General features: G+C 43.2%; 3 protein-coding genes across 3 annotated transcripts; all 3 read left to right on the top strand.

Annotated features, from left to right (window-relative positions):
- The first annotated feature begins 8,048 nt into the window (after positions 1-8,048).
- Positions 8,049-8,917, top strand: LOC104607836 (17.8 kDa class I heat shock protein-like). Its single transcript, XM_010273579.3, has one exon. The coding sequence runs from the start codon at positions 8,204-8,206 to the stop codon at positions 8,678-8,680; it is 477 nt and encodes a 158-aa protein (XP_010271881.1). The 5' UTR covers positions 8,049-8,203; the 3' UTR covers positions 8,681-8,917.
- A 2,195-nt stretch (positions 8,918-11,112) lies between these two features.
- Positions 11,113-12,756, top strand: LOC148790220 (17.8 kDa class I heat shock protein-like). The gene has a single exon (XM_088891918.1). It carries the CDS (start codon positions 11,250-11,252, stop codon positions 11,724-11,726), a length of 477 nt encoding a protein of 158 aa, XP_088748044.1. The 5' UTR covers positions 11,113-11,249; the 3' UTR covers positions 11,727-12,756.
- Positions 12,098-12,756, top strand: LOC148790221 (17.8 kDa class I heat shock protein-like). Its single transcript, XM_088891919.1, has one exon. It carries the CDS (start codon positions 12,098-12,100, stop codon positions 12,572-12,574), a length of 477 nt encoding a protein of 158 aa, XP_088748045.1. The 3' UTR covers positions 12,575-12,756.
- Positions 12,757-21,989: the final 9,233 nt, after the last annotated feature.

Genomic DNA, 21,989 nt, shown 5'->3' with positions numbered 1-21,989 from the left:
GCTGACCCATGCTCTTCAAAAGAGCAAAGAGGCTATTTTCCCCGAGGAGGTCGCGGCGTGGACTGATCTCCCTCTGCATCAAGTGACCTGCCGTGCCGTTACCCATGCTATGGTGGTAAGTGTTTCCCTTTTTTAGAGCTCTTTGGCTTTTGTTTTGTTGGTTCTTTTGATCATTCGGTCTCTTTTGGTAGGTGAATTCTTCTATGCACGCTTTGGCGGCTCAGGTGGAGAGGAGCTCGAGGCAGGCGTGGGCTGCCGAAGAGGCTTGTCGCGCTGCCGAGGAGGCTACTCGTGCTGCGGAGGCTGCTGTTCGCGCTGCCGAAGAGACTGCTCATTTTTCACGTATCAGGCAGGCGAGGTCTCAAAGAGATGCCGAGGCCATGGGAGTGGTGGTGAAGCATATGGCGGACTTGAGGCTAGATCTGCAGCATCAGGTCGAGTATCTTCAGGAGGATATCAGGGAGAGGACGCAGATCTTTTCTCAAGGTATCGAAGATGCCAAGAAGAAGGCCGTCGATGAGTACATTGCTTCGCCGGGCTTCGATGATCTGATGGTGGATTCATATAGGAGGGGTTTTAAGCTAAGCCGATGAATGATCCAGAATACGTATCACGAGCTCGATGTAAGCGCCATATCCACTTCGCGCATAACTCAGGAGATGGCTAATGCTGCTGACGCCGAGCCAGACTCCGAGGGCGAGGCAGGGCCTTCGGGTTTTGTCGAAGTGCCTTCTGATGACGAAGAAATAGCTCCGGACTTGAAATTTTTTTTTTTGTACTGCTCTACATTTTGGAATGGAATGATTTGTTTAAGTGCTGGTTATTCTCTCCCGTACTGAGCATTCTCTCCCGAACTGAGCATATTTACCGAACTGAATGTATTTACCGAACTGAATATTCGTCCGGTCTGTTTTCTGCCTGAGTTAACCGCACCCGCGCAGACTGTTTTCTTTGCTTGCTTGTGCCGAGATTCCTTCGTTAGCTCGGCATCCTAGCCCGTAGGCTTTGGTGGTGATTTTACCCACTTTGCTTGGCGGTCTATAGGTAGTATCGCCTTAGGTTGACAATGTTCCATGCTCAGGGTACTTGTTTTCCCTCTAGGGTTTCGAGCTCGTATGCCCCCCCGAGTGCTTTCTTTACTCTGTAGGGTCCTTCCCAATTTGGTCCAAGTTTCCCTACGCCGGGTTCGGGCACCATGACCTTACGGAGAACAAGGTTGCCGACGCGGAAGTTTCTCTTCTTTACTCGCGCGTTATAATACCGAGCTACCTTTTGCTGGTATGCCGCAGTCGTATGCTTCTAGTCGCAGCGTAGGTACTTCGATTTCCGCTGGGATTACTGTCTCGGTGCCGTAGGTGAGGTTAAAGGGGGTTTCTCCTGTGGCGGTTTTTTTCATGGTTCGGTGAGCCCATAGAACACTTGGTAGCTCGTCCGCCCACAACCCTTTAGCTCGGTCTAGTCGTGCTTTCAGTCCGCGGAGGATGGCCCTGTTCATTACTTCTGTTTGGCCATTTGCCTGCAGGTGTGCGACCGACGTGAAGTTCTGACTAATTCCCATACTTTGGCACCATTTTTGGAACTTGATATCCTCGAACTGTTTGCCGTTGTCGGAGATCAGTACCTGAGGTAGCCCAAAGCGACATACTATGTTCTTCCAAAAGAAGTTCTATATGTTTCGGGCTGTAACTATTGCCAGAGGTTCAGCTTCTATCCACTTTGTGAAGTAGTGTACTGCCACCACTAGGAATTTTCTCCCGCCTGTCGCTGGTGGGAATGGCCCCAGAAGATCGATGCCCCATTGGGCGAAGGGCCATGGACTTGTGAGGTATTTGAGGTCGGCAGCAGGCTGATGGTGGATATTTGCATGCTTCTGACACTTGTCGCATTTTCTTACAAGCTCGATGGCCTCTGTCTTCATCGTTGGCCAGTAGTATCCTTGTCGAAGTGCTTTTTCGGCGAGGGCTCTGCCCCCAGGTGTGCGCCGCACAAGCCTTCATGAGTGTCGTGGAGTACGAGCTCGGCTTCAGCAGGGCACAAGCATCGCAGGTAGGGGAGCGTATAGGATCGTCGGTACAACCGTTCTTCTATTATGACGTATTTGGCTGCCTGGCGCTGCACCCTCTTGGCTGCGTTGCGGTCCGCGGGGAGGGTTCCGTCTAACAGGAAGCTCGCGAGTGGGTCGATCCAGCTCGGCTCTGCTTCAGAGACGGGAGCGACCTCTTCTGCCCCACCGAGAATGCTGGGCCGAGGTAAGTCCTCTATGTACACGGTTCTCATGGCGTTGTGACTCGTGCTGGCTAATCGGGACAGGGCGTCGGCCTCAGTGTTCTCTGACCTTGGGATTTGATTGATGAAGTGTGGCTAGAAGTTGAGCAGAGCCTCCTTCACTTTTGCTAAGTATGCAATCATTGTGAGCTCGCGCGCTTCGTATTCGCCTGTAAATTGGTTGACCACGAGTTGAGAATCACTGCAGATAACTACGTGCTTTGCTCCGACCTTGTGCGCTAGGTTCAGCCCGGCTATCAGTGCCTCGTACTCCGCCTCGTTGTTGGATGCCGCGAACTCAGAGTGTAGTGCGTATTCCAACTTTGTTCCGCTCGGGCCGCGTAGCACTATTTCAGCCCCGCTGCCCTGCTGGTTCGAGGAGCCATCTACGTGAAGGATCCAGGGCTCCTCATCCCAGTTCGCGCTTGGTCTAACCAAGAGAGATGCTACGCTGGCTGCTACTTCACGGGGTTCGGACTCGATTGGTTTGGGAGCTCCGAGCTCGCCTGAACTGGGGATCTCGGGCTCGACCGGCTTAGGGGCTTCGAGGCTAAACGTGCATTCTGCGAAAAAATCTGCCAAGGCTTGGGCCTTAATAGCAGTCTTGGCTTGTATTGGAGGTCGTACTCGCTGAGTTCGATGGCCCATTTCGTCAGTCGACCGGAAACCTTGGGTTTGAGTAAAACTTGTCTTAGAGGTTTGTCGGTCAGGACGATGACGGTGTGAGCCTGGAAGTATGGGCGGAGTTTCTGAGCTGCTATCACCAGTGCGTATGCTAGCTTTTCTATCTGCGGGTACCTTGTTTCTGCTCCCTGCAAAATTTTACTAACATAATATATGGGTCACTGGACCCAGTCTGTTTCCTTTATTAGTACCGAACTGACCACCTCGTCGCTTGCCAAGAGATACAGTTCTGAGACCTCGCCCTCCTTGGGCCGGGCTAAGGTTGGCACACTAGCGAGGTAACCTTTTAGCTCGTCAAACGCGAGCTGGCAGTCTTGGGTCCACTCGAACCCTTTGCCTTTGATTGCATTGAAGAAAGGTAGGCAGCGGTCCGCTGACTTGGATATGAAGCGGCTTAGAGCGGCTATGCGGCCGTTTTGCCTCTAAACTTCCTTTACTTTCCGAGGTGGTCCCATATCCAAGGTGGCTTTTATCTTGTCCGAGTTGGCCTCAATACCGCGCCGATTGACAATGTAGCCTAGGAATTTGCCCGAGGTGACACCAAAGACACATTTGTTGGGGTTCAATTTCATGCTAAACTGACGTAGGATTTGGAAGACAGAATCTAAGTCTTGTATTAATTCTTGTGAAAACTGTGTCTTGACGACCATGTCGTCTATATAACATTCTATCTTCATGCCAATCAGGGGCCGAAACAGCCTGTTTACAAGTCATTGGAAGGTCGCCCCGGCATTTTTTAATCCGAAGGGCATGACCTTGTAACAGTACAGACCGAACTCGGTTATGAAGCTGGTTTTTCCTCATCGGACTGGTCCATCCGAATTTGGTTGTAGCCTGAGTAGGAGTCCAGGAAGCTTAGCAACTCATGTCCCAAGGTCGCGTCCACTAGGCGGTCAATTCTGGGGAGGGGGAAGCAATCTTTCGGGCAAGCTCGGTTCAGGTCGGTGTAGTCGACGCACATGCGCCACTTACCGTTCGCCTTTTTTACCAGCACAGGGTTGGCCACCCAGCTTGGGTAATGGACTTCCCTTATGAAGTCTGCTGCGAGGAGCTTCTCGACCTCCTCGTCGACCGCCCTCCAGCGTTCTGGGGCTAAGTTGCGTTTCTTCTGTCTAACGGGTCTGACTACAGGGTCAGTGTTAAGTTTATGAGTTATAAGGCCATGGTCAATACCGGGCATATCGGCCACGGACCATGCAAAAATATCTAAATTTTGAAGTAAAAAACTCACCAGTTCGGTCCGTAGGGGTTCCTCGACGGAAGTACCGACCTGGAGTGTGCGAGCTGGGTCCATAGCCGAAGTCGGGATTGCGACTGTTTCCTCTGTGGGCAAAGCTTGTTCCTCGCCTTGCTCCGCAGGCCGCTCCAGTTCAAGGTCGTCAGCTGCCTTGGTTTTTCCCTTTAGGGCGGCAACATAACACTTGCGGGACTTGAGCTAGTCGCCCTGCGCTACCCCCACACCGAAGTCCGTACGGAACTTCATGCCCAGATAGTAGGTGCCCGTAGGATATGCGTGAACGGCCGCTCTATTATGGCATTGTATGGGGAGGGGGTCGCGACCACCAGGAAATCATGGTTGAGTCTGACCGCACAAGGCCATGTGTCGACTTCCACAGGTACTGTTACTTTTCCGAGGGGCCTGACTTCCTCTCCGCTGAAACCCACCAAGGAGTGTTCGCAGGCTTCAGTTCGCTCCTCTGTAACTGTAGCTGATCAACTGCTGATTTGAAGAGGATGTCCACCGAGCTGCCCGACGTGGGGGTAGTGGACTCCTCGCGCGTCGTCCTCCGTGAAGAGGATTGGTTCTTCGGTCTTTGGTCTCTTTGGAGGGTTCCACTCCTCGGAGGCCGCTTCGCGAACTGAAGTCCAGGCTGCTACCGAGGTACACCCTGCTACCACCGGCCCTCCCACATTGACATGGATGGTTCCCCGAACTGGCCTCTCCACCGGAGGCTGTCGCTGCAATGGTTTGGCAGGTCTGCTGCTAGATTCGGGGGCATCCTTTTCGTGCTCCCCTGGCCGATCTGCCTTATTGTTATTATTGTTGTGCTGTACAAAGTTTCTCAAGTATCCGCGACGTATGAGCCCCTCTATCTCGTCCCGGAGATTATTACACTGCTCGGTACTATGACCATGGTCTCTATGGAAACTACAATACAAATTCTTGTTTCTTTCGTTCGGATTTCCCTTTAGGCGAGGTGGCCACTTCACGTATGGGGCGTCCTTGATCGTCATTAAGATCTCGGTTCGCCTTGTGTTCAGTGGCGTGTAATCCGTACGAACTGCTAGGGGAGCTTGGAACGATTGGTTCGGCTTCGGCTCTAGGGCCGGGTTTTTCCGGTCGACTATGTTAGAGGGCTCGCCTTCCCTCTTTCTTTTCTCGTTCCCGCCCTCGATTCATTGGTTGATTTCCTCCTCTGTCCTCATGAACTTGTCCGCGAGCTTGAGGAATTCGGCCACGGTTGCGGGCTGGTTAGCTACCATGTGCCATTTGAATTCTTTGTGCGTTACCCCTCTTTTTGCCGCCGCGAGCTGCACCGCAGGGTCTAACCGCGGTATCTGCAAGCATGCTTCGTTGAATCATTTGATGTAGCCCCGTATGGATTCTCCTTCCCTCTGGACTACTCCGAAGATGCTTTCCTCTGCTCTGGGGCACCATTTGCTAGTGACAAAGTGTGCGGTGAAGACCTGCATGAACTGAGCCTAGCACTTTATCGACCCGGGGGCCAGGTTCCTGTACCAAGTGCGGGCTACCCCCCTGAGGGTGGTGGTGAAGGCCACACACATGCATGATTTGCTGGCCCTGGCGAGGTGCATTTGGGACTGGAAAGCGTCAACGTGGTCGTTGGGGTCGAAGGACCCGTCATGCTTGTCCAGAGGTGGGAGCTTGAAATCTCTGGGCAAGGGGACCGCCAGGAGTTCCGAGGCAAGGGGGGAGGGAACTGAGAGAATCGAGGCAACTCCTACCTTGTCCGAGCTCGTCTCTTCTTTGCCTCTGAGCTCTGACAGGACACGGGTGGCGGTTCGGCGACTTCGCCGGCGCCTTCGCTGTTGAGTGGGCCTTGTACTTGCGCTGCTGGCCTCCGTGTTGCCGAGCTCGATGGGCCCAGAATGCTGGTAGTCTGCTGCTGCCAGTGCGCCGAATCGGTTTTCCGTGAGTGGGAACTCGGGCTTGGAGCGCCGAGGTGCCGTCTCGCGGGCGAGGTGCCCGACCCGCCTGCGAGCTACGAGGCGGGGATGATTTTTTTCTCTCTTCGACCTGGGGACGAGGCCTGGCTATTAGGGGGGTTCTGGGGCCTGGAGGCCTTGCCTTGGTGGGGGCGTCCATCCTGCAGGGAGGCCTTGGCCGGCCTCGGAGCAGGGTGGCGAGGTGGAAGTAGTGGTTGGTTCAGTGGCAGTTGGGGGAACTGCTGTTGATAGTGATACTGGGAGATGTTGCGCAGCAATTGGTGCTGGTGAAGCTGGTGTTGCTGGAACTGTTGCATTTGGGCTTGCATTGCCCGCATGCACTACATCAGGTCGTCCAACCGATTTTGGCTGGCTGCCAGGGGAACGGCAGTCGGTTCAGTAAAGGTTGTCTCAATAGGGGGAGGAAAGGGGATGCTTGTGGCAGGAAGGTTTACGGGCACCACTGCTTGTGGCGCATTCAAACTGGGGATTCCATCTACCGAAAGGGGGATGGTGAACTGTCCAACGCACACCACGGGAACTTGAAGCTGTTCCCTGGTGGTGTTTGTCTCCGTGCCGCGTCCGGCGTTGCTGGAAGAGGCCATGAGTGTTGGGTTTTTTGAAGAGGAAAAGGGGGTATGAGAGTTTGGAGGGAGGCTTTTTGAAGCGTATTCCCACAGACGATGCCAATTGATGATGCGCAATCCGGCCGGTCTTAGCTGTCCGCGATCTTGCCTCTGAACCGAGTAGCAGAGAACCTGAAACGAAGGAGATGAGGAAGCTCCGGGGAGAACCCGGTGTAAAGGCTTCGAAGCTTAAGTTAGAATCCTTCAAAGGCAAGATAAACCAGATAGCGCAAAGTTTTTATATCTCCTCTTTGGGGGTGAAGAGCCTTTTATAACCACCTCGCGCACTCACTTCTGGACTCCTGTCAGGTCGAGGATGAGTATTTCCGTGCTTCTGCCAGTTCGGGAGTCATCGCCTCTGCTGGGGCAGAACCGTCACTGCTTCTTTTGTCGGAGCCGTCTCTGTAACTGGAGGCAGTGGTGACAGGTGACAGCGGCAGGTGGCCGTTTGGAAATGCGGCCGTCAAGTGTCAGATCTCAAGTCAGTCAGGCGCGCCACCCCTGGATATGGACTCCTTCGGTGTCAGGTACGGCGTGGTTCGTCCAGTTCAATGCTCCAAAAGCGAAGTGCCTGGAGCAGTGCGTGAGGCGAAGTCTTGAGTTCGGATAAGGGGGGGCCCCGAACTGTCATAAGACGGGCCAGTTCGGGTCTCTACTTTGTGTGACTCGGGGTCAAAGAGGGAGTTCGGGCCCCTCGCAGGGAGCTTCGGCCACTAAGTAGGGGGTTCGGGCACCCTGCAGGGAGTTCGATCACAAAATAGGAAGTTCGGGCCCTTTGCTAAGGAGTTCTGACCTGCTGGTCCCTTCCCTTTGACGTTTATACCCTTGGTACGCTATTTTAAGTGCCTAGCTACTTGCCCTTTTTGCTACGTACCGTGATTTGTGATATCGGGCAAAATCTTCGTTCGTTACATATTTAGACTCAAAAAACGAAAATGAGATTTATTTCTCATAGAGGGATACTTCACATACACATCCACCGTACACTGAGGTCGGTGAACAGATCCGGTCTCCAAAATGCGCCACGACGTTAAAGCGACATCAGCGATTTTACTTGGTGTTCGGTTGGTCAAAAAATTGATTATTAAAATCAGGTTGAAAAGAGAAATGATCAAATTCACTTTGGATGGGCTCATGGGCTTAATATGAAAATTTGGAGTTAGTTCTGACGAGCAAAACACTAGAAAGTCATATATGGTGATCGGTGAGAGGCCTAGAATGTTCTTAATAATTCTCAGAATATGGAGAAAGTCCACGAAAGTACCAGACTCTTCCTCTTCTTCGCTATAAATACCGAATGCGTCCTACTGTCTCGTCATCGTCAACGATTCTCGAAGTTCGAACAGCTCCTCAAAGATTTGTGTTCACTTCCTCTCAATCTCTCATTGCTATTTCCACATCTCTCCTGTTGACACTTCATTCTGCTTCTGCTTCAAACAAAAACACAACGAATCAAAGATATGTCGATCATCCCCAGCATCTTCGGTGGCCGACGATCTAATATCTTCGATCCCTTTTCTATGGATTTGTGGGATCCATTCCATGACTTCAGCTTCGCCACTGCTCTCAGCATTCCTCAATTCTCGTCCGAAACAGCAACTTTCGCCAATGCCCGCATCGATTGGAAGGAGACCCCAGAAGCCCATGTCTTCAAAGCCGACCTTCCTGGGCTCAAGAAGGAAGAAGTGAAAGTTGAACTGGAAGAAGGCAGGGTCTTACATATCAGTGGAGAGCGCAACAGAGAACACGAAGAGAAGAACGATAAGTGGCACCGCGTCGAACGCAGCAGCGGCAAGTTCCTTCGTCGGTTCAGGCTGCCGGAGAATGCCAAGGTGGACCAAGTGAAGGCGGCTATGGAAAACGGAGTTCTCACTGTAACTATCCCCAAGGAAGTGGTTAAAAAGCCCGAAGTCAAGGCTATTGAAATCTCTGGATAGAATAAATACTGTAATGCTCCCATCTGCTGATGAATGCGTCGTCAGTTAAAATGTAGTACGAGATGGGATGATATGGCTTTTTCTGTATATGACTTGTTTGATGTACTGTGGAACCAAATTAGCCATTCAGAAAGACTTGCTTTTGTAAAACCTCGTTTTTTGATGTAATGAAAAAATGGCATGTAAGGCTTTTCAATTTTATGAAATTTGAAATCCTTTGTGGTTGTTTCAATTCAACTTTGATGGCTTTCTACATGAGAATTTAACTTTTTTTTTTTTTTCAGTCTCCTTGCCTTCTGCTTCTGATGCTTTGAAAATTTAAGAGTTGTTATGTGGTTTCATAAATTAAGTTCCCCCTCCCGACAAGAATAACCGTATGTCTTCTTGTTAGAACTCCAATTCAACATTTAGTATTTCCTCTTGAATTTGTTGGTGTGGTTTTGATTATTCCAGAATTACGTCTTTTGCATCCATAGGTGGGAGACAGCTGCTCTGATGCAAGGAATGGAGGGGTTTGAGTTCAGACTTCTATCATGAATAGTAGAAATTGCAGTAGGATTAGTAGGAAAATTGTTGTAAGTGGGGATTGAACATTAGCATCCTGGGAGATATGTAATTGGTCTTGAAGAACAATAACAGCAGAAACTTCAACGACAACCTGTGTAAATTTGTGTTTATGGAGTGCTATCGAGGAAAATCAGAACATCAGATGATAAAAGTTGTACCGGGCACCTTTTTAAAGCTTTGAACCCATGAGACTAGTTGAGCCATGACTTACTGCTGATCATCATCTAGACGGTTTGATATCCCCATTCCCCAGTAGCCTTTCCATCCTGCACATGGTGGAACAGGGTGATCTTTGATTTCTGGGCTTCAAAAGTTGTTGCTTTCAAGAATTGGCATTTGATCTTTGATTTCTGGGGAAGTTCTTAATCGGTTTTCTGAAAGGAGGAAATCTTGTGTCAATCAAGAAGAAATTTTCAATCTCCCTTTGATATCCACAGAGAAGACTACTTTCCATGCAAATTTATAACACAATTTAACATTATTTAGTTCAAATATAGACTTTTCAGTAAAATAGTCCCCCTTTCAATTTGCTAACTTTAAACCCATTTAAGAACAAGGGTTCAATATGCAGGTTTTGTTGACACTTAATCTCCTTACTGTTTTTTGTTAGTAACAATCTCCTTTACTGATTTTTTAGTAATTGGAGCTCTTCAGAAGCTGATATTTTAGTCTATATGCAATAGCAATGAACAATTAGCTTTATATCTCCACTAAAAACCTAAAACAATAACAATGGACCAATTCGCAAAAAAACAAATTACAGGAAATATGAGATGGGAAATGAGGAATGGAAGGAGCTTAAAGTGAATTGCAGGGAATGAATGAGATCATCAGAATAAAGGACTCCGTCTTCCCAGAAATCCCTGGAAGCCTGAAGCTCTCCCATCTCCTCCCTAACCTCCCAGTATTTCTTGCATCTGAGACCATTGCTCTGTCTCTACTCTAACATAAAGCTTGAACTGATTCTTCATGAATCATAACTAGGAGATCCACAAGAACTGTCAATGGGATTTGTTTGCCTTTGTCAGGTTTGTTTGGTAACTCCACAAAAACTGATCATCATGGCTGGGGACCCACGTTTATGGTGAAAGAAAAGGAGCAACATGAGAAACTTCAAAATATTTATTTGTCAGAACTTACTACTGAGAAGTCAGAAGCACTCGGAAATCAGACAAACAGTTGTGTGTAACTAAGAACATTGTTTAGAGTTTGGACTGATATTATTAACAGATCTGTAATCTGCAATTCTGTATGTTGAAGATATAATTATTTCCAAATGGTAGGTGCATTTTGAACTTACGTTAACATTCTAATAAGCAAAAAATTAAAAAAAAAATGTGAATATCCAATAATTACTGTTTTTCTGGTTGTTGGGCAGGGCATGGGCTGGGTCCAGTAAGCCCATCTTAACCTGGGCATTACGCACAGCCCACTAGCACCCATTAGTCACTACAGATTGAAGAACCCAGTTCCCTAATTTTCTATTCTAAGATCTTGATCTCCACTGTGCAAATCTATGAGAACTGATATATCAATCCCATCGTCTATAGGCCCAATCTAGGTGGGTTCCTTCGGATGATGGATTTTTATCTTGTTATCTACCGGTATACCACGTCGTAAGTTATGCGGGCCCCACCACAACTAGCGCTTCTATATCCCAATTCCCACCCAAGCCAAGGGCATCTGCAATGACTGAACATTTGGTGGGCCACATTTTTATCTCCATTATCATACTTATCATAAATCACGATACAGGATATCTCCTCTCCTAACAGCTAGAATGTTCGAATAAACTAGAACTCTAGAAGCATAGAGAAAGTTCGGGAAAGTATTTAGAAGCCTCTCTTCTTTTCTATAAATACTGAATGCCTCCCTTCCTCTCTGCATCGTCAGACACAGCGAAGTCTCATTGCACGCTCAAGCTCTTCGACCCAGTAGACGTTTTTTTTCGTTCGATCTTCTATTTGATTTTTCTTTTATCCAAATTCCTAGAACTAAAGAGATGTCGATCATCCCTAGCATCTTTGGTGGCCGACGAAGTAACATCTTCGATCCCTTCTCTATGGATTTATGGGATCCATTCCCAGACTTCACCTCTGCCACTGCTCTCAGCGCCCCTAAATTCTCTACTGAGACCGCAGCGTTCGCCAATGCCCGTATCGATTGGAAGGAGACACCAGAAGCCCACGTCTTCAGAGCCGACCTTCCTGGGCTCAAGAAGGAAGAAGTGAAAGTCGAATTGGAAGAAGGTAGAATCCTACAGATCAGTGGAGAGCGCAGCAGGGAACATGAAGAGAAGAACGATAAATGGCATCGGATGGAGCGCAGCAGTGGCAAGTTCCTCCGCCGGTTCAGGTTACCGGAGAATGCCAGGGCGGATCAGGTGAAGGCCGCTATGGAGAATGGGGTTCTTACTGTAACAGTCCCAAAGGTTGAGGTGAAGAAGCCAGAAGTCAAGGCCATCGAAATATCTGGTTAGAATAAATACTATTATCTGTCATACTTGAATGAATACGTTGTGGAATGAATAAACAATGATAATGTAAAATTGTATTGAAGTTGTTTGTTTAATGTTGGACGCGATGTGGATGTAATATTGAAAAATAAGCTCCTTGAAAAATTCGCTGTGTCTTCGAATAAACTAGAACTCTAGAAGCATAGAGAAAGTTCGGGAAAGTATTTAGAAGCCTCTCTTCTTTTCTATAAATACTGAATGCCTCCCTTCCTCTCTGCATCGTCAGACACAGCGAAGTCTCATTGCACGCTCAAGCTCTTCGACCCAGTAGACGTTTTTTTTCGTTCGATCTTCTATTTGATTTTTCTTTTATCCAAATTCCTAGAACTAAAGAGATGTCGATCATCCCTAGCATCTTTGGTGGCCGACGAAGTAACATCTTCGATCCCTTCTCTATGGATTTATGGGATCCATTCCCAGACTTCACCTCTGCCACTGCTCTCAGCGCCCCTAAATTCTCTACTGAGACCGCAGCGTTCGCCAATGCCCGTATCGATTGGAAGGAGACACCAGAAGCCCACGTCTTCAGAGCCGACCTTCCTGGGCTCAAGAAGGAAGAAGTGAAAGTCGAATTGGAAGAAGGTAGAATCCTACAGATCAGTGGAGAGCGCAGCAGGGAACATGAAGAGAAGAACGATAAATGGCATCGGATGGAGCGCAGCAGTGGCAAGTTCCTCCGCCGGTTCAGGTTACCGGAGAATGCCAGGGCGGATCAGGTGAAGGCCGCTATGGAGAATGGGGTTCTTACTGTAACAGTCCCAAAGGTTGAGGTGAAGAAGCCAGAAGTCAAGGCCATCGAAATATCTGGTTAGAATAAATACTATTATCTGTCATACTTGAATGAATACGTTGTGGAATGAATAAACAATGATAATGTAAAATTGTATTGAAGTTGTTTGTTTAATGTTGGACGCGATGTGGATGTAATATTGAAAAATAAGCTCCTTGTAAATGTTTTTTCCACCGACAAAATAGTAGAAACCTTTTGTCTTGCTCTTGCTCTTGCATTAAAATTAGTAGTTTGTTCTCTGATTTGTTTTGCTTCTGCTGTTTTTTTTTTTCTTTTGAAGCGACATTATATGAATTTATTTAAGGGTAAATTATATGAATTTATTAGGGTAAATAACAGATTAGTAATTTCTACTTTGGGGCTAGTCTCACTTTAGTATCCAAATTTTAAAATGTGTGCAATTTTATTTGCATTACTACAAATGTATGAGAGTACAAAATTCTTGTTTAATTTTGTTTTAGATTTTACTTTGTTCGGTTTCATGTTTCATTTGTACTTGGATCAAACAAAACAAGTAACAAATTCAAAATAAAAGTATGTCAAAATTTACACTCAAATCATTTGCATTGCTATGGTTTTTGCACCAGTGCAAATTCATTTGCATTACAATTAAACATAGCCTAACTTCCAAAAACTGGTGTTTAGTCAAAACTCAAAAGTCATTAACCAACTTTTAAGTGGCATATGAAAGGATACAAATGCCCTTTACATATTATTTGCATATGATTTAGCAAATTGACTAATTTTACCCTTATTGTTTACATATTATCTATTAGAATTTGTAGAGAGAGATAATGCTCTTTATTAATCTGAAGAGTAATACAGAAGGGGTTTATTTACAGCAAAAGGGAGGAAGAAAGAAAAAAGAAATTGCTAACAAATTCATAACTAACTCATAACTAATCTTGGTTAGCCAATCTTGGCTAATTGTGACTAACTTTGTGAGGTGCTGGTGTAGTCTCTAATAGCCCCCCTTAAGTTGGAGCATACAAATTTTGAATGCCCAGCTTGTGAATTGAACTATTAAATGAGTGAGGTGGCAAGGGCTTAGTGAAACAGTCAATTAATTGGTCTTCAGAAGTTATTGGCATTAGGTGAATCAGACCAGCTTGCAACTTTTCTCGTACAATGTGACAATCTATGTCAATATGTTTTGTACGCTCATGAAAAATTGGATTACGAGCAATGTGAAGAGCTGATCGATTGTCATTGAACACAAGAGTAGGGGCAACTTGAGGAATCTGCAAGTCTTTCAATAAATAAGTAAGCCATTGAACTTCACATGTAACAGCAGCAAGTGCACGATACTCGGCTTCAGAGGAAGATTTGGAAACAGTTTGTTGCTTCTTTGATTTCTAAGATATCAGACTATCTCCCAAAAAAAACATAGAGGCCGGTGATAGATCTCCTAGTATCAGGGCATGAAACCCAATCTGAATCTGAGAAGGCTTTCAACTGTAGAGATGATGAAGCAGAGAAGAACACTCTTTTGCCAGGACTAGCTTTTAAGTATCAAAGAATTCTATGCGCGGCTTGCATATGAAGATCTGTAGGGCAGTCCAGAAATTGAGAAAGATGTTGGACAACAAAACAAATGTCTGGCCTTGTATTGCATAAATAAATTAATTTTTCAACTAATTTTCTATAAGAGGTAACATCTGGTAAAGGGGTATCAGTATCTTTATCAAGCTTTTGATAGGCAATCATAGGAGTAGATACTGACTTGCTGTTTATAAAACCTGTTTCCTCCAAGAGATCAATCACATACTTCCTTTGGCTGAGATTGATGCCAGTCGTGGATCTGGCAACTTCTAAGCCAAGAAAGAATTTGAGTTGGCCGAGGTCTTTAATTTTAAAAGTATCATGTAAGAATTCTTTAACTTTATTTATCAAATCAATGTTATCACTTGCCAAAATGATATCATCAACATAAGTTAACAAAGCTAAAAAATGAGAACCGGTTTGTTTTGTGAACAGAGAAGTATCAGAAACTGCCTGAGTGAATCCTTGAGACAACAAGGCACCAGTGAGTTTTTTTATTCTATTGTCTACTTGCCTGGTTGAGACCATAGAGGGACTTAGTTAATCTGCACACTTTAGAAGGATTAGATGTTTCAAAACCTGGGGGAAGGGTCATGCAAACTTCTTCATGTAAGTCACCATGTAAAAAGGCATTGTTAATATCCAGTTGATGCAGGTGCCAATTTTTAATAGCTGCAACGACAAGTAAAGTTCTAATAGTTGTTATTTTTGCAACTGGAGAAAAAGTATCAAGATAATCAATGCCATTTTGTTGAGTATAGCCCTTGGCAACTAATCTGGCCTTATACCTTTCAATGTTGCCATCTGCGTGATACTTGGTTTTGAAAACCCATTTGCAGCTTATAGGACGTTTTCCTGTAGGTAAGCCGGTTAAAACCCAAGTATTATTTTGTTCTAATGCTTTGATTTCAATTGTCATTGCATCCTTCCAGCATTGCGATTTTATAGCCTCATTGTAAGTTCTAGGATCTTTGGTTTGGGAGATTTTAGTAGCAAAGATCCTATGAGAAGAAAATAATTTGTGAGTGGAATAGGTAGAGGATATGGGGTGAGGGTTGGCAGTTTTGAAAATAGAATTGGCTTTAAGATTTGGTATTTGACAGTGATATTGGTCAAGATATGACGGAAGTGTATGAGGTTTGGATGATCTTCTAGGTTAAGTTTCATGATGTGTACTTTGTATGCCATATGGCGAAATGTTAGTAGAAGGGGATGAATCAATGGTGGTATTATCTGTAGTGGTGAGAGGTGGTGACGGATTAAGAAAAGGAAAATTAGTAGGTGAAGGTGTAAAGGAAGGTGGAGAGGGTTCTGCTAAAGGAACTTCATTCTGTTGGTAGAATATCTCTTGAAACAATGACCTTCTTACTTCTGAAATTATACACACGAAAACCTTTAGTTGCGGAAGGATAGCCAAGAGATACACAAGGATCAGCTCTAGTGTCAAACTTGCTTCTATTTGTATCAAGCGTAGAGGCAAAGCAAAGGCATCAAAAAACTTTCAAATGATCAAATGAAGGAGCAGTATGGTAAAGAAGTTGAAATGGAGTTTTGTTTGAAATGATTGGGGAAGGAGTTCTATTTATTAGATAGACTGCATGAGAAATACAGTCAGACTAGAAGGAAAGGGGAAGATGCGATTGAAACCTGAGGGCTCTGTCAACATTCAAAATATGCTAGTGTTTTCTCTCAATAATAGAGTTTTGTTGAGGAGTATATACACATGTAGTTTGATGAACAATGCCTCTTGAAGCATAAAAATCAGACATGTTAAATTCTAAAGCATTATCAGATCTAATACACTTTATTTTTGCAGAAAACTGAGTTTCAATCAAGAAATAAAAGTTTTAAATATGTTGTCTAGCTTTAGATTTAGTTTTCATAAGGTATATCCATGTATATCTACTCTTGTCATCAACTATTATAAAAAAATATTTATGTCCATAGAATGAAGGAGCAAAAAAAGGGCCCCATGTATCAATGTGAATCAAATCAAAACAGTTTGTAGAAGTAGATTGACTGATGGGGAATGAAAGCTTTCTTTGTTTGGCATAGTGACATATAGAGCAATAATTTGAAGATGATAGTGATATAAAATGATCCAATTCTCTCAAAAGTTTCAATCGAGTATTGGACAAATGCCCCATCCTAAAATGCCATATATTAGTGGCATTAGGCTTATTACAAAAGGGAATAGAAACAAAATTGCAAGTAATGGAAGAATTACAAGGAACAAAAGGTAGGACAAGCCTGTAGAGGCCATTAACCTTTTTAGCTAGTCCGATCATCTTCCAGTGTTGATGATCCTGGAGGATACAAAGATTGTGTTGAAAAATGAGACAATAAGGATATGAATCAGTAAGCTTGCTAGTAGATATAAGATTGAAGGAAAAATGAGGTATATAAAGAACATTATGAAGTATAAAATTGGAAAAGAATATAACAGTTCCTATGTAAGAAACATAAACCTTTTGATTATTGGGTAAAACTACATGTGTATTTGTGACAGGTGCATAGGTTGAAAAATTGGATAAGCTATTGGTTATATGATCAGTGGCACCGCTATCAAGAATCCAGTGTATTTGATGAAATTTATTATCATCAATAGGAGGAATCTTGTTGTTTGCCATGTTGACTTTAGTAGAAAAGCTTGATCAAATTGAACTAATTTTTGTGAAATTGATGCATGCAAGCGGAAGACCAAAGGAAAACTTTATGAGAAAAGAAAATTCTGTCCAAGAACTTCCACGATGTATGCAAGTGGAAGATCGAAGGGGTGCCGATAATCAAAACAGGCAACGCTAATAAAGCTTTGCCGAGATTATCCAAATGAATCTTGATCTAGAGGGACCTGTTGAAAGGATCAGATAAGTTCAAATAAAGCAATTTAATAATGTAAACTTAACTCATAGTAGTCATAAGTTTAAATGGTGGACAGGGAAAACATATTAATGTTCAAGATAATGAGCTGCTACGCACCCAAGATCAACAAGAATATGATCCATATAGATGAAACATACTTGAGAAGTTGTACGTAAACAACATGAAATCCAACCAAAAGAAAATACAGGAAAAGAAGAAAGTCAAAGGAGTTCTTAATATAGCTTATTCCAAAATAGAGCACGAAAAAAAAATACAGTAACAGTAATTCGGAACTTGTATTACTGCGGGAAGAACCACAATATCAGAAACAATTATAATTAACTCAAATATATAAATTAAGTGAATTAATGTCTAGAATTCCAAGAAACCATTAATTTCTCGAGGATTCATCCTTTTCTTTCTTACTGTAAAGAATATCAACGTCTGTATATAGTCAATCATGGAAAAATAAAATTTCAAGAAAACATCTCTCATCAGGCACCAAGAAAATCAAAAGAATGAACAACAGGCACAATAAGGCGCCAAAACCTGCACAGGAAGACGAAAAGCTTAAGTCAATCAATTCTGAGAATTATTGGTTGCGTGTCGAAGAATTCAGTTTGGGGAGAGGATGCCGGAGATCACGCCATGAGAGAGCGAGACTGCAAGAAAAGGAAGAAAAAGGAGCAGAGAAGAAGATTTGTCGAGGGATGTAAATAATGGAAGTATCTTTGATTGATGATGCTGATATAACACTTAATATCAGATTCAAGAAATCAGAGACCCCAGCATAAGTGTGAATAATCACAAAGAGAACCAGAAGGTGATTCACAAGGACTCGGCTAAGAAGACTGCAAAGAAGTCCCGAGTGAAGGCTTTCGTCAAGCTTGTGAATTACACCCACATAATGCCGACTCGCTACACCCTCGATGTCGATCTCAAGGACGTGGTCACCCTCGACGCACTCCAATCGTGCGACAAGAAGGTCACGGTTGCAAAGGAGGTCAAAGCTCGGTTAGAGGAGCTGTTCAAGACCAGGAAGAACAGGTGGTTCTTTACCAAACTCAGGTTCTAAGTAAGAGGCCAAAAGAAAATTACCTCAGCTGTTATATCGATTGTAGGATTTCCCATTTTGTTAAATGATAGACTTTTAAATTGGGTTCTGAACCCATATTTTTGGGTGGTGTTGAGAGTTCAATTTGGTCTTGATATTTCTGTTTGAACAGTCTATATATGTTGATAGTTCGCTCTGGAATTCTTAAAAAAAAAGGACGAACAAAAGATACAGGCAAACCACTTCTCAACCAATATGTGGTCAATAATATAAACGGTCGATCTATGAAACAAAAATGAGTAGCACAACAGATCGACTGAATAATCGAAACCAAATACAAAGGAAGATACTTAGCTGATCAAAGAAAGAATCAAAATCAAGCAAGATGATAGAGAGCCATGCAGGAGAAAGAAAAGAACAAAGGAGTCTGCTGGTGCCGAATAGCAACAAGCTCCAAGAAACAAAATCAAATATTCTTGAATGCGTCTGTGACGATGGCGACGCTGGAAAACGATATAGCAAAAGCTGAGGAACGCTCTATACCATATTAGAATTTGTTGAGAGAGATAATGCTCTTTATTAATCTGAAGAATAATACAGAAGGGGTTTATATACAGAAAAAATGGAGGAAGAAAGAAAAAAGAAAATGCTAATAAACTCATAACTAATCTTGGTTAGCCAATCTTGGCTAATTGTGACTAACTTAGTGAGGTGCTGGTGTAGTCTCTAATATTACCTTAAAGTACCTTCAAGTTTTTTGGCGTCATCATTAGTACTAAGGCCCAATTTGGAAAGAGTACAAATAGAAACATGTAGAGTACAAACACATATAAAATAGTATAAATTAGAGCGTTTTACACTACATATTTGTATTCATACTCCTTGCAAACTGAGACAAGCCTTCACAAATTTTGTATAGGCTTCCCTACCTTTTCCTTCCTTTCCCTACTTTTTTCATCAAACCAAACATAGCCTAAGACTCTGTTTGAGACGAGGGTAAATGCAAATAAACATGGTTCAGGTAAATGCAAACATCAAACCAGTTTTATGGTCATTTACAACAATGATTGTTTGGTTGGAAGAAAATAAACTGAGAACACAAATTTAATGTTGTTTGGGAAATTTTTACGTTGCAAACCTAGAAAACGGGTCCCACCATCATGCTATGATCTTTTTTTTAACCGTTTTTTCCTGTATTGAATTGTTGAAATCCCAACATATGTATATTTGGATGGGAGAACGACAGTTCAGCCCAGGGTCAAAAATTTAGGCTGAAAATATAGTTGGGGTGGATGTCAGCTCGGAATTGATGTCAATTTACAAGGACGGACATTGGTGTATAAAATGGGTATTGTTGACATTTTGAATGTTTATAATTTTATATTGGAATTCATTTCTGCATTGAATCTATCCGTACTTCTCCGTATTGGATTCCTATAAACCGTCTTAGCTAGGATATGTTATTGACCATTTGACGGTTGATGTCGCAGTATTGGCCCCACTTATCTGGGTTCTTGGCCTCTTGGGACGGGGATTGGATACCGACTTTCGCATGTTTTTTAGCTTTCTTTCCTGAATCCATGTTCTCATTCATGTCAACTATTCATAAAGGGGTCATTTGATAGCAGCTGAAGTGGCTGAACTGAATTGTGCATAATTTTGTATTTTAATCTAGACACTTCAGCTGTTATTAAGTTTAACTCCTAATCCAATTAAGAAACTAACTCATACAGTAGATAGGAGAACAAACTCTCAATCCAACTAAAAGGACTGGTTCAAATAATCCTTTAATAACTATCTATGACCCATACCTACATAGAAATTAAAAAAAAAAAAATCTCAGATTTGGCATGTTGGTTCTTCCACCAACTGGTTATTGCCATGGCATGCAGCCTTTACTCACTGGTTGCAGTTTGGTGCTTGACTCATTTGTGGACAACGTATAAGCTTAAAAGTACTTCTTATGTCTTCATATCCCCATGTCCACGAATCATCCTCTGCTATACAGTACGTTCGGGTCTTATGTTCCCTTTGAGCCATAGTAGAAAGGTGTACACCTCCATTACACTTTATACAGTACGTTCGCATTTCATATGTATTTTCTCTTTTATACCACTTTTTAATAATGAAAAGACAATGAATAATGGGGTGCGGGGGGGGGGGGGGGGGGGCACCATGTTAACATGTTCCTCATTATATGTTAGTGTAATACAGTTTGACATTCAGCTTTATGAAAGGCATGCTGCTTATGTTAATTTGTTTTTTTTTTTTTTTGTTTGAATTTGATAACTATGTTTTATTTTCTAGTTTTTCCTTAATTTTCCTTACTTATGGGAAGTTGGTTGATGTCCTAATAGAAGATAAAATGAGGGAAAATATATTATGGTTCTGGTACCTACACAGGAAACAAAATACTGAACCACTATGTAGTGTTTTGATACAAGTTAAAAGGTCTAACTAGGGCCGAACTAAACAGAAAATGTGCTGAAGTGGTCAAACAGGAGTTGAAGGCTCACAATTAAAAAATATAAAGAAGTAATAAACTTGACAAGTTGAAGAAAAGAAAACAAGATATCTAATTGCATATGTATACTGAGAAAAGGGAATATCAAAATCAGGTCCATTATTATAGCCACCTCGTATTCAAACTATTTCAATCATGGAAGACTCCCTCTTACCATTCAATAAGCAATATGATATGGAAACTAACTCTTTACCTCGTATGGTCAAAGAGATAGTAAACCTTGCCCCAAACCCAACATTCAAAAAGATCTCTCTTGCACACACGAAACAACCCATTACAGTAAAAAATGATTGAAAACAACACAGAATAGGCATATATAAAAATCATGGAGAGATTCAAACAGGAATAGGAATATAAATGGAGCAAGCATAGAAATAGAGAATACAAAACATGGAGTAAGCAAAGAACTAAAAAGACTCAAACATAACGCATACAAAGAATCGAACAGGAAAAAATTACAAGACACGATATGATAACCGAAGTGTAACGGGATAAAAAACATGAAATTTTTCATAATATTATCATACCCCAAAAAAAATCCTCATGTGACAATTAAAGGCTATATTTCTTTTAAATCACATGATAGAAGAACAAATGAAACCAACATATAAATAACATGCAAGAGTCAGAGGCTAATGTATCCTCGAGTATCAAGAATCAACTATTTACTAGCTAGAAGGACGAGTGAGAACAAGTGATATCTGGTCTTTGTCGAGCCCTGTTGCCTGCAATTATATTACGTGTACGTCACCAACGCGGCTGACACCTCCAGCTCGTTATTCCACCCTCATCACTTATCCCTCTCTCTCCTTATCTTTATCTGTACTTAGTTTGCCATGTTCATCGTATACCCATGGCCTTTTTCCTAAACAAAATCAATTTCGAAGACTCCTCAGCGCATCTTGAAAATGTGTCAGTGGATTGGCAACGATACGGAATCCACCATTCTTGTAAACGGAAGCATCTATGTAGAGTTTTTGGAGATCAAATGATTTGTAAACAAGGATCTTCTATGCTTCTGGTTGGCAATAATGAAAATCTAAAACCCCTCTGTGCTTCAAGCATCTTTTCTACATTTCAAGCAATCCATCGACCTTATAATTCTCAAAAAGACAAAATTTTAGAACACCATAATGAAATTAAAGAAGTTCAAACATACTTAATTGAGAACATAAGACAAACCATTGCAACCACGAGCCTTAACACCAAGCTTCAGAAGATGGCATATATTAACGGTAAGCTTTAGATGATGGCATATATTAACAGTTGCAGAATCCATCAACATAAGCGCTTGTTGTTGTATAGCTAGACCAACCTTTTTTGCTGCAGCCGCGAGGACGGAAGCCATCTCTTTAATGGAGGTGCACTTAAGCAGTTTGTCATAAGCATACAAGAAAGGGCGAGGATGAAGAATACATACCATACGATAGAGATCATGAGGTGATGAAGAGGGGC

This window comes from Nelumbo nucifera, chromosome 7 (assembly GCF_055504915.1).
Source record: "Nelumbo nucifera cultivar China Antique chromosome 7, China Antique-T2T, whole genome shotgun sequence".
Taxonomy (NCBI): Eukaryota; Viridiplantae; Streptophyta; class Magnoliopsida; order Proteales; family Nelumbonaceae; genus Nelumbo; species Nelumbo nucifera.
The sequence above is the reverse complement of the archived record's forward strand: the minus strand, read 5'-3'. Positions and strand labels throughout refer to the sequence as shown.